General features: G+C 37.2%; 1 protein-coding gene across 22 annotated transcripts in view; it reads right to left on the bottom strand.

Annotated features, from left to right (window-relative positions):
* SUPT20H (SPT20 homolog, SAGA complex component) overlaps positions 1 to 12,281 on the bottom strand; it is a 45,106-nt gene extending 32,825 nt beyond the window's left edge. For 7 of the 22 annotated variants that reach the window (XM_058686956.1, XM_058687015.1, XM_058687036.1 and 4 more), the window contains exons 1-7: positions 11,930 to 12,281; positions 9,334 to 9,430; positions 6,038 to 6,073; positions 5,325 to 5,383; positions 5,002 to 5,068; positions 1,560 to 1,689; positions 478 to 581 (exon numbers count right to left, since the gene is read on the bottom strand). In XM_058686956.1, the coding sequence (XP_058542939.1) occupies positions 478 to 581; positions 1,560 to 1,689; positions 5,002 to 5,068; positions 5,325 to 5,383; positions 6,038 to 6,073; positions 9,334 to 9,430; positions 11,930 to 12,276 (840 nt within the window). In that variant the 5' untranslated portion in view covers positions 12,277 to 12,281. The other 15 variants (XM_058686976.1, XM_058687026.1, XM_058687046.1 and 12 more) reach the window with 12 other exon arrangements.
* Positions 12,282 to 12,951: the final 670 nt, after the last annotated feature.

Raw genomic sequence — 12,951 nt, 5'->3', positions numbered from 1 at the left:
TTTTTATTTAAAAAAAAAATTTTTTTTAACGTTTTTATTTTATTTTTGAGACAGAGAGAGACAGCATGAACAGGGGAGGGTCAGCGAGAGGGAGACGCAGAATCTGAAACAGGCTCCAGGTTGAGCTGTCAGCACAGAGCCCGAAGCGGGGCTCGAACTCACAGACCGCGAGATCGTGACCTGAGCCAAAGTCGGCCGCTTAATTGACTGAGCCACCCAGGCGCCCCTTTTAAAGTTTTTTTTAACATTTTATTTATTTTTGAGACAGGGAGAGACAGAGCATGAACAGGGGAGGGTCAGAGAGAGGAAGACACAGAATCTGAAACAGGCTCCAGGCTCTGAGCCGTCAGCACAGAGCCCGACGCGGGGCTCAAACTCACAGACCGTGAGATCGTGACCTGAGCCGAAGTCGGCCACTCAACCGACTGAGCCACCCAGGCGCCCCCCTAATGAAATTTTAAAGAGACAAATTTGTACCTGAGATTTTTCTAGGAGATCAACCAAAATTGGAGGTAATTCTTCTGCATCCAAGTATTCAAGCAATTCCCCTTCTTCATAAGGCAGTCGAATGGTCTCAGAATCTTAATTTTAAAACATAAAGTTTCTGAAAATATCAGGCTCACCACAAAGCTTAGGTGCATAATTTAAATGAGTTTTCATAAAAAAATAAAGCAAATAAATCCAAAAGGCTCTTCTAAAGTCCTTTTTTATTTGTCTTACAAATAAATCACTTCACATACTGCTATAAGACTTGGTAAACTGTATACAATTTTAGGCCAGAAAGGAGAAAACCTCCAACACATGTGAAAAAGAATCTGGCATAACAACATAATGCAAACCACAGCCAGTAGTGCAAAAATGAGAATATGATAAAATTCCAATGCTGGTAACTGAAAATTCCCTTTAAAACAACTTAATCTAATCTGAAAATAAGAGTGATAATTTGGTACCTCATATGAAAAACGGTCACTTACAGAACAAAATTCTCTGGCTGTTACATTTTACAATACATTATCAACAGAAGAAAAAATTCTTAAATAGGTGATTTCCTTGTAGAACCCACATCATCATCACCATAACACATTTCTAAGATGTCTTTAGTGAAATCTAAGAGTGCTTATATTCCAAAACTCTATTTTCAAGTTTACAATAGAAATATAAATATGAAAAATTATTCAAAAGGCAGTGAATCTGCTTAATTTTGAAGGTTTCAGACTCAGTACAGTCAGAATACAGAAGAAAAACATAAAACACCTTATGCTATCTTAAAGTATAAATAGAAATAGAAAATTGTGACAATTATTTAAAGGTTGGGTCTTATACAATTTAACTTCAAAGACCTACCTCAATTAGAATTCTTTACAAATGCATACTCATGAAGGCTAATCATCTTAGAGATAATTTCTAACAAAACATAGTAATGAGGAAAATTTGGACTCAAAGGGTTCTTTTATCAAGTCATCAATGCCTGAAGGACAGACCACTTCTACTTCTAGAAGACAGCACACCCTGCCTTGCAGAGGGATATCTGTGGCTGTAGCTCTTTGGAAGGTTCTTACCTGATCCATTTTTTCCCCTGAGCATCAGAGAATATCCTTCATTTCCTGGGTATAGGTTGACCACTAAACAGGATAATGTCTCTTGCATAACAAGCTTCTCTAACAAATTCACATTTCTTCTTAATTTCTGCTTTAAAAAGAGGCAGAGCTCATGAAAATAATCAGGCATAACCCTAACAAAAATACTATTTTAACAAAATTAGATCAATTATCTTTTGGTGCTCCTTCCACATATGAGGAAAATGCACAAACACTACAGCTACCAAATACAAAACATTTACATAAACTTAATTTTGATTACATTTTATAGAAATTAGTTCATACGACAAAGAAAAAAGTTGTCCATATATGAAATATGTATCTTTGAGTACATAAATAGAATATAACAAAAATATTTAAGTGAAGAGTAAAACCATTAAATGCAAACATATAAAACACAGATACCATATAATTAGTTTCTATTAAATTTAAGTCTACACAAAAATAAATAAAGAATTTGGGGTTTTATCTTCAGTTGTACTATTATAGGTATCTACTTCTTAACACGTTTTCTGGCATAATTAGATCTAAACAAATCAACAGCTCTAGTCAGTTGTAATGTTAGGCTCAAAGACACCTAGCTTGTAAGAGGAAATAAGAAAATTGGGGTGCTGTGTGGCTCAGTCGGTTAAGCATCCAACACCAGTTCAGGTCATGATCTCAAAGTTCTTGAATTCGAGTCCCACATCAGGCTCTCTGTTGTCAGCGCAGAGATATCCTCTGCAAGGGACATCCCTCTGCTTTGAATCCTTTGCCTCCCTCTCCCTTTGCCCCTCTCCCACTTTCTCTCTTTCAAAAATAAACGTTAAAAATTTTTTAAAAAGAAGAGGAAATTAGGAATTTAAGCAATTTCCGACAAATTCAATTTAACAGCTCCTTAGAAACTATTTTGTTAATAAAAAAACCAAAAACCATCAGAAAATATAATACATATACCTAAAAATTCATTATATTACAAATGCCTATGATTTAAAATGAAACCCACATAGATATAAGAATTCACTTCATCACATCTTATTTATAAAAAATTGAATCAATAGAGTATTTCTGCAGAATCTCAAAAAACAAATCTATTTCTATATTTTATACTAAACATGTATACATACAGTTTTATGCACAGAGAAATGAAAAACTGATTTATTGTGACCAGGAAACAAAAAATCCAGCATTTTGAAAATTAAAAAAAAAAAAAAAAGCAAATCAACATTTACTTCAAAAAACTAGTAAAGAGAGACTAAAATTTTAAAGTATTTTCAAGTGTAAAGAAAATGTCATACTCATATGAGAACTTTAAGAGACAAAACAGATGAACATAAGGGAAAGGAAACAAAAATAATATAAAAACAGGGATGGGGACAAAACAGAAGAGACTCATAAATATGGAGAACAAATTGAGGTTTACTGGAGGAGGTGTGGGAAGGGGGATGGGCAAAATGGGTAAGGGGCACTAAGGAATCTACCCCTGAAATCACTGTTGCACTATATGCTAACTAATTTGGATGTAAAGTTCAAAAAAAAAAAATAAATAAAATAATAATAAATAAATAAATAAATAAAAATAAAAAATAAAGTTAAAAAAAAGTCGTAATTTGACACATGACAGAATAGTCAGAAAAAGTGTGACAGCATCCCTTCAAGACAATAAAAGTTGGTTTCCACTTAGTTTTTGGGTCAATATACAAATCAGAGGTCAGAAAATTTCTTTCTTAAAGGGCCAGATGGCGTATTAGGCTTGTGGGCTATATGGTCTTTGTTGCAAATACTCAACTCTGCTGTTGTACCTCAAAATCAGCCACAGACAAGACAATGAATGGGTGTGGCTGGATTCCAATAAAACCTCATTTACAAAAACGTGCAGTGGGCAAGATTCAGTTGGCAGGTAAGGGCTGCCAAACCCAATTTAGAACCTTTATCTCTCCTACCTTAATTCTGTCTCTGAAGTGATGGACATATTTGTTATATTGTGATGATGGCTTCATGGGTGTACATATATGTCAAAACTTACAAAATATGTATTTTAAACACATGTAATTTATTGTATATCAATTATACCTCAAAAAAACTTATGAGAAACACAGTGTAAAATTTACTCAATATTTAACATTTTCTCCTATTGAAGATTTTAAAGGCAGGATATTACTGGAATTCTACTAATTTTTTGTCTAAAAAGTAAAATGTATTCTTTTTTTTTTTTTTTTTAAGTTTATTTATTTTTTGAGAGACAGAGCAGGGGAGGGGCAGAGAGACAGGGAGTCACAGTATCTGAAGCAGGCTCCAGGCTCTGAGCTGTCAGAACAGAGCCCGGACACGGGGCTCAAACTCACGAAAAAACGGTATTCATTTTTAAAGAAGCACATAGAAACTTTTTTGTTTTTTAATTTTTTTTAACATTTATTTATTTTTGAGACAGAGAGAGACAGAGTATGAATGGGGGAGGGTCAGAGAGAGGGAGACACAGAATCTGAAACAGGCTCCAGGCTCTGAGCCATCAGCACAGAGCCTGGTGCGGGGCTTGAACTCACGAACCACAAGATCATGACCTGAGCCAAAGTTGGATGCTCAACCGACTGAGCCACCCAGGCGCCCCGCACATAGAAACTTTTTAAGGCTTTTATACCCCGAGAGTCCAAAAGATCTTAAGGAATCAATTTGTTACATTTCTACTACCCATACTTTTATGCTAATTAAAAATGAGTTCTGGGGGCGCCTGGGTGGCGCAGTCGGTTAAGCGTCCGACTTCAGCCAGGTCACGATCTCGCGGTCCGTGAGTTCGAGCCCCGCGTCAGGCTCTGGGCTGATGGCTCGGAGCCTGGAGCCTGTTTCCGATTCTGTGTCTCCCTCTCTCTCTCTGTCCCTCCCCCGTTCATGCTCTGTCTCTCTCTGTCCCAAAAATAAATAAATAAACGTTGAAAAAAAAAAAAAAAAAAATTAAAAAAAAAAAAAAAAATGAGTTCTGTTAATCTAATCTGGAACTAATATTTGTGACCAAATTCATCTTTTATTATCACACCTGAATGTCCTACATCCTGTAAAACCTTTAAATTTCCAGTACAAATCACCATGAGGAAACAGGTTACTTTTTCTTCCAGTCTACAAATCACTTATCGGGGAAAAAGCAGCAAAAGATAATATATATAGGAGCTTTGCTTCTTTGGACTTCTCAATGATTTTCTGTTACTCGATAAACACTGGTCGTCTCTCCTACCTAAGCAGGTGATCTCTACTTGGTGCCAGATTAGCCAAGGCTATGGGTGAGCTGCAAAACTGGCTAGAGTCTGGCTAGGAAAGATGTTAGTTCTCTCACAAAAATATAAATCATTACCTGCTTCAAATGTAAATCTTTCAAATGTCCCTCTTCCTCTACATTTCAAAAGCCGTAAAAACATAAAAAATTTATACTTACCTTAACCTCAGGCTCTTTTTCACATTCTTCGATATATAAGTCATAAAGTTTTTGAAATACAGATTTTCTAAAATTTAATGAAACAAAATGTGAATATTCTAATCATAAAATGGATGTTATTTTGAATTTTCCCATAATTTTCCCCCCAATTTCCCCCAAACTGAGGATGAAGTAAGCTGGATATAGTAACTAATATCAACTCAAATTTCAAATACACGTAAAGTACCTATAACATTTCTAGCACAGTGCCTAGTAGGAATGCAATAAATGGTAGATATCATATTTTAAATAATCTAAAATACCAATCAATAAAATATTCATACCTTCCACTAGACAGGTATTTCCTTTTAGGAGGTCTCTGTCGGGCACTTTCAATAACATACTAAAAAAGAAAAGTTTATGAAAAGTTTGCCTTTTGCTTATTAGCACATGAACACCTATATTAAGTATACTTAAAACACGGGTTAAGACTGAACAGACTATTTAGTCGCTTCAATCTCTGATTCATATTAAAATTATACCTTGGAGAAAAACTACTTAACTTCTAAATATATGTTACAAACAAGTGAAATTTAAACTGTACTAAAACTTAGCATAATATTTCACTGCTATGATATAAAAAAAATTATATAGTTTCAGAACTGAGGTTTCACAGGTCAAAATTATTCTCAATGTTTTATGGTTACTTAGAATATGCACAGCGTATCCAAGTGCAAGAAATCTATACATTTTGAATTATCTTCCCCATTAATTGAATAATTCGAAAACTTATCAAAACAGAAAAACATAATTTTGGAAATCCTATGTCTTTATTCAATAATTTTTATTCCACAACATTATCTGAGAATTCTAACAGATGACCTAAACATCATCACAAAGTATTTTGATAATTTATAGCAAAATTATATGCATACTTGTCCTAAAATGTTAACGTACTCATTTGACAACCACATATAAAAATCTCTTAAAACTGAGTTTGGTTAATTAAGACAAATTAAGACGACACTATTTCATATGTAACTTAGTCATGCCTCACCTCAGCACGATCCAAAGCTAGTTCTAAAGCTTGTTGCTGTAAAGAGTAAATAGTGTATTTGATATTATTCTCACAAAAAATTTAATATACATATAACATTTCTAGTTAAGTGTTTAAATGTTTTATTTCCTAAAATACATCTAACATATTTTCCTTTATTTTTGTACCCTTTACCCACCCCACTCTATGTTAGAGATATGTTACAAAGAGAAAACATGGCAGTCTTGGGCACCTGATTAGGACAACAAATTACATCAGAAATGCTAAAATGGTTTTCTCTGGCTACAGAGCCAAGAGTCAGAGAAACTACTACCACTTTATGAACTTTAACTTCTACAACACTCTAAGAGCACCATTCAGGAAAATATATGGCTATCAAGCATGCAATTAAAGTGAATCTGCTAGGAATCCTGAAAATTGGGGGAGCTATTATATTGGTACATAACACCAATATAGAAATTTCTAGTATCTTAATGCAGAGAATCTATAATATAAAGTTTCTAGGTCAGTGCCTACTAGAAATGCATTAAATGATGGCTATCATTACCATGTTTCAATGACTTTAAGATACCATCAGTTATAAGCATGTTATCAGTAACCTAGGTAAAAAAAAAAATTTTTTTTGAGACAGCAAGTGAGTTGATAGAGAAACAGAGGGAGAGGGAGATCATCTTAAGATGAATCTTAAGCATGCTCCACACACAGTGCCAAGCTCGCCACAGAGCTTGATCTCTCAACTGTTGAGATCATGACCTGAGCTGAAATCAAGAGTCACACGCTTAACTGACTCAGCCAGCCAGGCTTTCAGGTAATATTAAGAAAAGCCAATTATAATTGTAAGATGTCATTAGTTATAGACTCATCATTAACTCAATACTAAAATGTAAAAGAAAATGTATCTAGAATGAAGTAATAGTTTTATTACTGCACATAGGGTTTGAGATCTTATAGTAGATTCCCACCCTTCATCCATTTCTTAGAGACCATGATTTCAAGCCAAGAGAAGATGAGTCTCTGACTTCCTCATTTGTAAAACTTTCTTTTGTAAGGACATCTAAGAATAAAAAGTATTAAGTTTTAAATAAGAAAATTTAACACCAATGATACCGCTTTCTAGTTTTGTGGTTTGGTTACCACACAGGATTACAGTATTTTTCATTCACGATGATAGTCCTCTTTAATTTTTAATTCCATCAAGAGTCAAAGAGCTTTCATTGTTAACATACAAGGACCTAAATTTTTGCTTTATTTTGTAGACTCCCAATAATTCAACCTACCAAATTCCATGTAGTAAAACTAGCACCCACCAAAATCCCAAGAATGCAATGGAAAAAAGAAATATTGCCAGCCTTTGGAAATTGTGAAAAGGTTTAAGTGCCCCTGCCACTCTAGTCGTAAGGATGGAGAATTCGTAGGATTAGAAAAATAGTTTGCGTTTTTACTGCAATAAAAAAAAAAAAAAACAAAAAAACGCATTACTAAACACCTAAAATTTAAAAGTAAAAAAAATCTGAAATATGCCATCATTTCAAAAGGTTGTTAAAATAAATTTATACCAATTTATGAAAAAAATCTTATGAGCAGGAGATTTATAATGAAATTGGTTCCCAGGATTCAAGATGAGATTCTTGAGTATAAACCATTTCCTGGATGAGTACTCTGAACAAATATATAAGGTTTTTAAATTATTTTGCTCATAAAACCTTAAAGTAAATTTATATAAAAAATTATAATAAACACAATCAAATGTACACTTGAGGACAACTGGCTATTGTTAGTCTTCTCAAGTAAGTACCTCATCTTCTGAAATCAAAACTTCAAAAGCTCTAGAGATAGAACTGCAAATGTAAACATAAACATCATTTATTCACTACTTCTTTCCAACATTTAAGAAGGAATTGATAGCTAATATGGATGCAAAATATAAGTCAAGGTCAGCATCTCATTGTAACAGCTCCACTATTTTTTTTTTTAATTTTTTAATGTTTGTTTATTTTTCAGAGAGAGAGGGAGGCACAGAATCTTAAGGAGGCTCCAAGCTGTCAGCACAGAGCCCAACTAGGGTCACAAACCACGAGCTCACGACCTGAGCCGAAGTCTCAGATGCTCAACTGACTGAGCCACTCAGGCGCCTCAGCAGCTCTACTTTTCTGTAACAGGGCAGCGGTGGATACGCAAGATTGGAAAAGAAGAGAACTGTTCTCAAAGGTTTATTCAACACGGTGGTCAGTGTTTATTTTTTCATTGTCAAATGCTGCTGATTCTTTAAAACATAATAAAGTAATTTTTTCCATGTCTTTATTTTTTTTAATGGCAAAAGGTAAACACCCAGTCCCTAGTATGTTTAATGACTGTAAGTCAGTGAACAGAAATGTGCCATTAAAATCCAACATGGATGCTGCTCAAAATGTTATTTGCCGTAAGCAGGTTACATTTGTTTTTGAATTAAAGAAAAAAATCTAAATTAAGAGAAGTTTTAAAATATGAGAAACCTGTGTCCTCCAAAGCCATTGTATTTATACCCATCCTCCTTGGCAGTGATTTGACTATGGCAGAAAGAAGTAACTATTTAAAAAACATTTTTTTAAAAAATGTTTATTTTTTTTTTTTTAATTTTTTTTTTTCAACGTTTTTTATTTATTTTTGGGACAGAGAGAGACAGAGCATGAACGGGGGAGGGGCAGAGAGAGAGGGAGATACAGAATCGGAAACAGGCTCCAGGCTCCGAGCCATCAGCCCAGAGCCCGACGCGGGGCTCGAACTCACGGACCGCGAGATCGTGACCTGGCTGAAGTCGGCCGCTTAACCGACTGCGCCACCCAGGCGCCCCAAAAAATGTTTATTTTTGAAGGAGAGAGAGACAGAGTGAGCAGAGGAAGGGCAGAGAGAGAGGGAGACACAGAATCCGAACCAGGCTCCGGGCTCTGAGCTGTCAGCACAGACCGTGTGACACGGGGCTTGAACTCACGAGACGTGAGATCATGACCTGAGCTGAAGTCAGACGCTCAACCAACTGAACCACCCAGGCGCCCAGAAGGTAAGTATTTTTTAATACTTCACAAAAATAAGGACAGATAATTGATCAGTTTAAGTTGGGCATAATTTCAACGCTGAATCGAGAGATAAGCCCCCTATTTTCTGAAACAGATTTTGCAGGTGATTGCTAAGTAATTCACCAGTTAGGTTAACTTGGGCATACATTAAGTATTTCTGTACCCGTAATACAGTATTTTTATGGAGATGAAGGAAGAGAACATTCTAAAATACAACCACAAACATAATGAGCTACAACTTACCATTGTGGTATAAAATAGGGGTCCAAAATGAAGAGTAAACTTATGTGTGTTGATGAAGAGGAGTGAAAACCATGTCTTTAATATCAATCTTATAGTACTAAAAAATCAAAAACAAAAGAAACCCATATTAACATAAAGCTATTATGAGCAATGAGATTATTTCATTATTAACAAGGAAAACCATTTGAAAAATATAAGTTTTTGAGTACATTTTTAAATAATCAGCAGCAAAGAAATCACATACCACATTCTTTTCAATTGTTGAAAGGTACAGTTTTTATTAGGTACGGCAAAAAAAGTTTGCAAATTAAAATCATTACTCGCTTTCTTCAAAATACTTAACATCCAGGAGAGAAAAGAATGTTTATTAATCTCTCCATCACCACTGTTGCTGTCATTGTTCCCATGGGTCACTGTACAGTTCACTTTACAAATCATACGTTTCATCATACCTGCTGATAAAAGTCCTCTAAAAATATTCCCCTAAACGTCCCAAGCTACATATTCCAGATGCCAGATGCAGCTCCAGTTCCTCCAGCCATTCCTTCCTCAAGCAAACTGGATACACTGCTGAAGAATCTCATTCCTCTAACACATGGATTCTCATCCTAGCTGCACAACATAATAACTTGGGGAGTTTTAAAAAGTGGTATACCCATGTCATATCTTCCAGAGATTCTGATTAATTGGTCTGGAGTAGGAACCAGGGATCAGCATTTATTTATGTATTGAGATTGAGATTGAGATTGAGATTGAGATTGAGATTGAGAGAGAGAGAGAGAGAGAGAGAGAGAGAGGGAGAGAGATGGGGGTGGGGGGGAATATCGTAAGCAGGCTCATCACTCAGTGCAGAGCCTGAGGCAGAGCTTGATCCCAAGACCCGGGGATCCTGACCTGAGCAGAAATCAAGAGTCAGACACTCAACCAACTAAAACACCCAGGCACCCCAATATTTACTGGGACCAGCATTTTTGAAACTCTCCAGGCAATTCAAAGTCTAATTCTATATCTAACACCCTCTAACCTGTCTGTCTACATAACACTAAGCTAAAAAGCACATCTTCAAGTGACAAAAAACAGTGTTTTTCCACTGTAAAATGATTTTGGTTTCTGGTGAACCCAAAGCTTAGGTTTTGCCAGTCTGGGTTCAAGAAACAAACAAAAACAAGTGACAGGCATCACACAAGTTCCAGGAATAGTATCTTAAAAAGACATTAATCCTACCTTGCAATAGCTCTGAGATTGAATATGAATTTAAGTTAAGGTGAAAACTTTCTGACCAATGAATCTAAAGACGAAGGCATACCAGGTAGACACAAAATGCAGTGATTTTCAAATCAGATCTTCTTCCACGAAAATTGGGGGAGGGAGGATGGGAAGACGAGGCTTAGCAAACTTTATTTAAGTTTTATAGATAAAAACCATTAACTACGTGTACAACTTACAAACCAAACATTATGATTGTATACAGGATTTGCCAGACACTGTGAGAAAACCACTGAAATTATCATCTCCATTTTACAGGATAAGGCACTCAAAACTAACGACTTTCCCAAGATCACACACAGACAAATTCAGTTCACACCTCTCTCAATTTTTACTCTTAGATTCTTTCTAGTAAAGCTTACGACCTTCAGGCTATTCAATCCAGCACCCATTTTTAGGTTTTTAAAAACAAAACACTAAAAAAAAAAAAAAAAGACTCAATTCTGCTCAGACTAATATACATATTTTTCTTTAATTTTGATCTAACTTTACTTCATGGTTCTCAACATGTACACGGAGTACACTGCACCCAATCTAACCCCGAAAATTCTGTTAATCACTTTCTATTTTCCTACCCGGGACTTTAATGTATTGTACTTAGGAAAACGCAGCCCCTCCTTCAAGCGAAGGTTACAAGAGATGGTTTCCAGGAGCAGTTAGCTATTAAGTTAAATTCTGAACTCCCGGTAACCAATGCGACAACCAGCAATTAATCCAACTGTAAAACTCGCAATCGGTTCCATCGCTTTTCCTGATCGATCTGACTCTTCAACTGTTCGAACTGTTTTCTTTCCAACAACTTAGGGTTTAGCAGTATAACGCCGCAACTCAACAGCCAGGCGACCAGCCTTTATTCAATATGGACACCAAGAAACCCTCCCCCCAATCCCCAGAAGCGCCACGCGAAATTCTCGGGAATTTCCGGAAATACCAACACCTGGAATCCAAAAATGAAAACTACAACGAAAAGCGTTGCTTATTAGCACTTCGAGAGGCAACTGAGGCGACTACCTGGAGGGTGCAGGGCCGGGGGGGCGGGTGGTGCTCAGCTCAGCCCGCCCCGCCTACGGGAACACCGTCCTCCTCCTACGGGATCCGGGGTCTGGAAAGCCGCGAAAAGCCACTCGGGAAACCGCTCACTCACCTCTGACCCCGGCCAAGATCTCGCGTGCCTAACCGTCCGCAGCGGTCACGCCTCTCCCACCCGCCACCGCCCACCTGTGCGGGATGCGGGCGCGCTGGGCGTCATGACGGCGCCGCTGACTTTGCCGGAACGCGGCATGCGGGAACGGGCCCCGCGCTGGAGGCTGCAGGCTCGCTCCGCACGTACCTCACGGGCGCGCCGCAGCTCAGCTGAAGGGTGGTTCCGGCGTCCGCACTTCCGACTGGCGCGCAGGGCGGAGCGAGCCTGTAAACCGCGGGCGGAAGAGGTGGAGCTGGGACGGCTCGTGGCACCCAGGAGGCTCGCGGAGCCAGGGGGTGCTGTCGCCAGGGTTGGTCCCTACAAGGTTCGTGGGGACTGAGGTCCGGCAGGGGGCGGGGTCCATATTCTCCTTCGCTGGCCCATCTTCCAGTACTGTAAAATGCGGGATAGGATGTGGCTATTTGGTGGGTAGGGTGCCTTTTTGAATTTCTAGAACGAGGAAACTTGCCCTGAGCTTTTATTGCCCAACCCATGCAAATGGAAGGAAATGTCACCATTCCTACAGTTACTAGTCCAAGCCATTCAGCCCTCGATAGTGTATTGTAAAATGCCAATGAATTTAATCTTTAAAAAATTCCGAAAAACAGACAAAAGTAACCTCACTGGGGAGTTCTAACAATCCAGAAATGGAATAACCAGGATATATTGCAGTGTCTGATTGCAGTTCTGTACCTTTAAACAACTTTGATTTTTTGGTTATAAACTTTATTGTTATTGAGGTGAGATTCACAGAATATAAAATGAAACCTTTTAAGAGTATAATTCAGTAGCATTTGTTACGTTCACGATGTGCAACCAACAACTCTTAATTCCAAAACATTTTCATCACCCCTGTTAAGGACTTTCCATTTTTCCCTCTCTTAGACTTCAGCAGACAATAATTACTTGGTGTATTTACCTAATACGGATATTTCACATAAATGGATTGTGTGACCTTTTTTGTGTCTGTCTTTCACTTAGTATAATGTTTTCCAGGTCCACGCACCTTGTAGCAAGTATCAGTATCAGTATTTCATTCCTTTTTATGGTTTATATTCTGTTCCATTGTATGTAAATACCACAATTGTATGCATTTCTCCATTGGTTACCATTTGGGTTATTTACACCTTTGGGCTATTGTGTGTAGTGCTACTATGGATATTTGTGTG

Source organism: Neofelis nebulosa, chromosome 1 (assembly GCF_028018385.1).
Source record: "Neofelis nebulosa isolate mNeoNeb1 chromosome 1, mNeoNeb1.pri, whole genome shotgun sequence".
Taxonomy (NCBI): domain Eukaryota; kingdom Metazoa; phylum Chordata; class Mammalia; order Carnivora; family Felidae; genus Neofelis; species Neofelis nebulosa.
The sequence above is the reverse complement of the archived record's forward strand: the minus strand, read 5'-3'. Positions and strand labels throughout refer to the sequence as shown.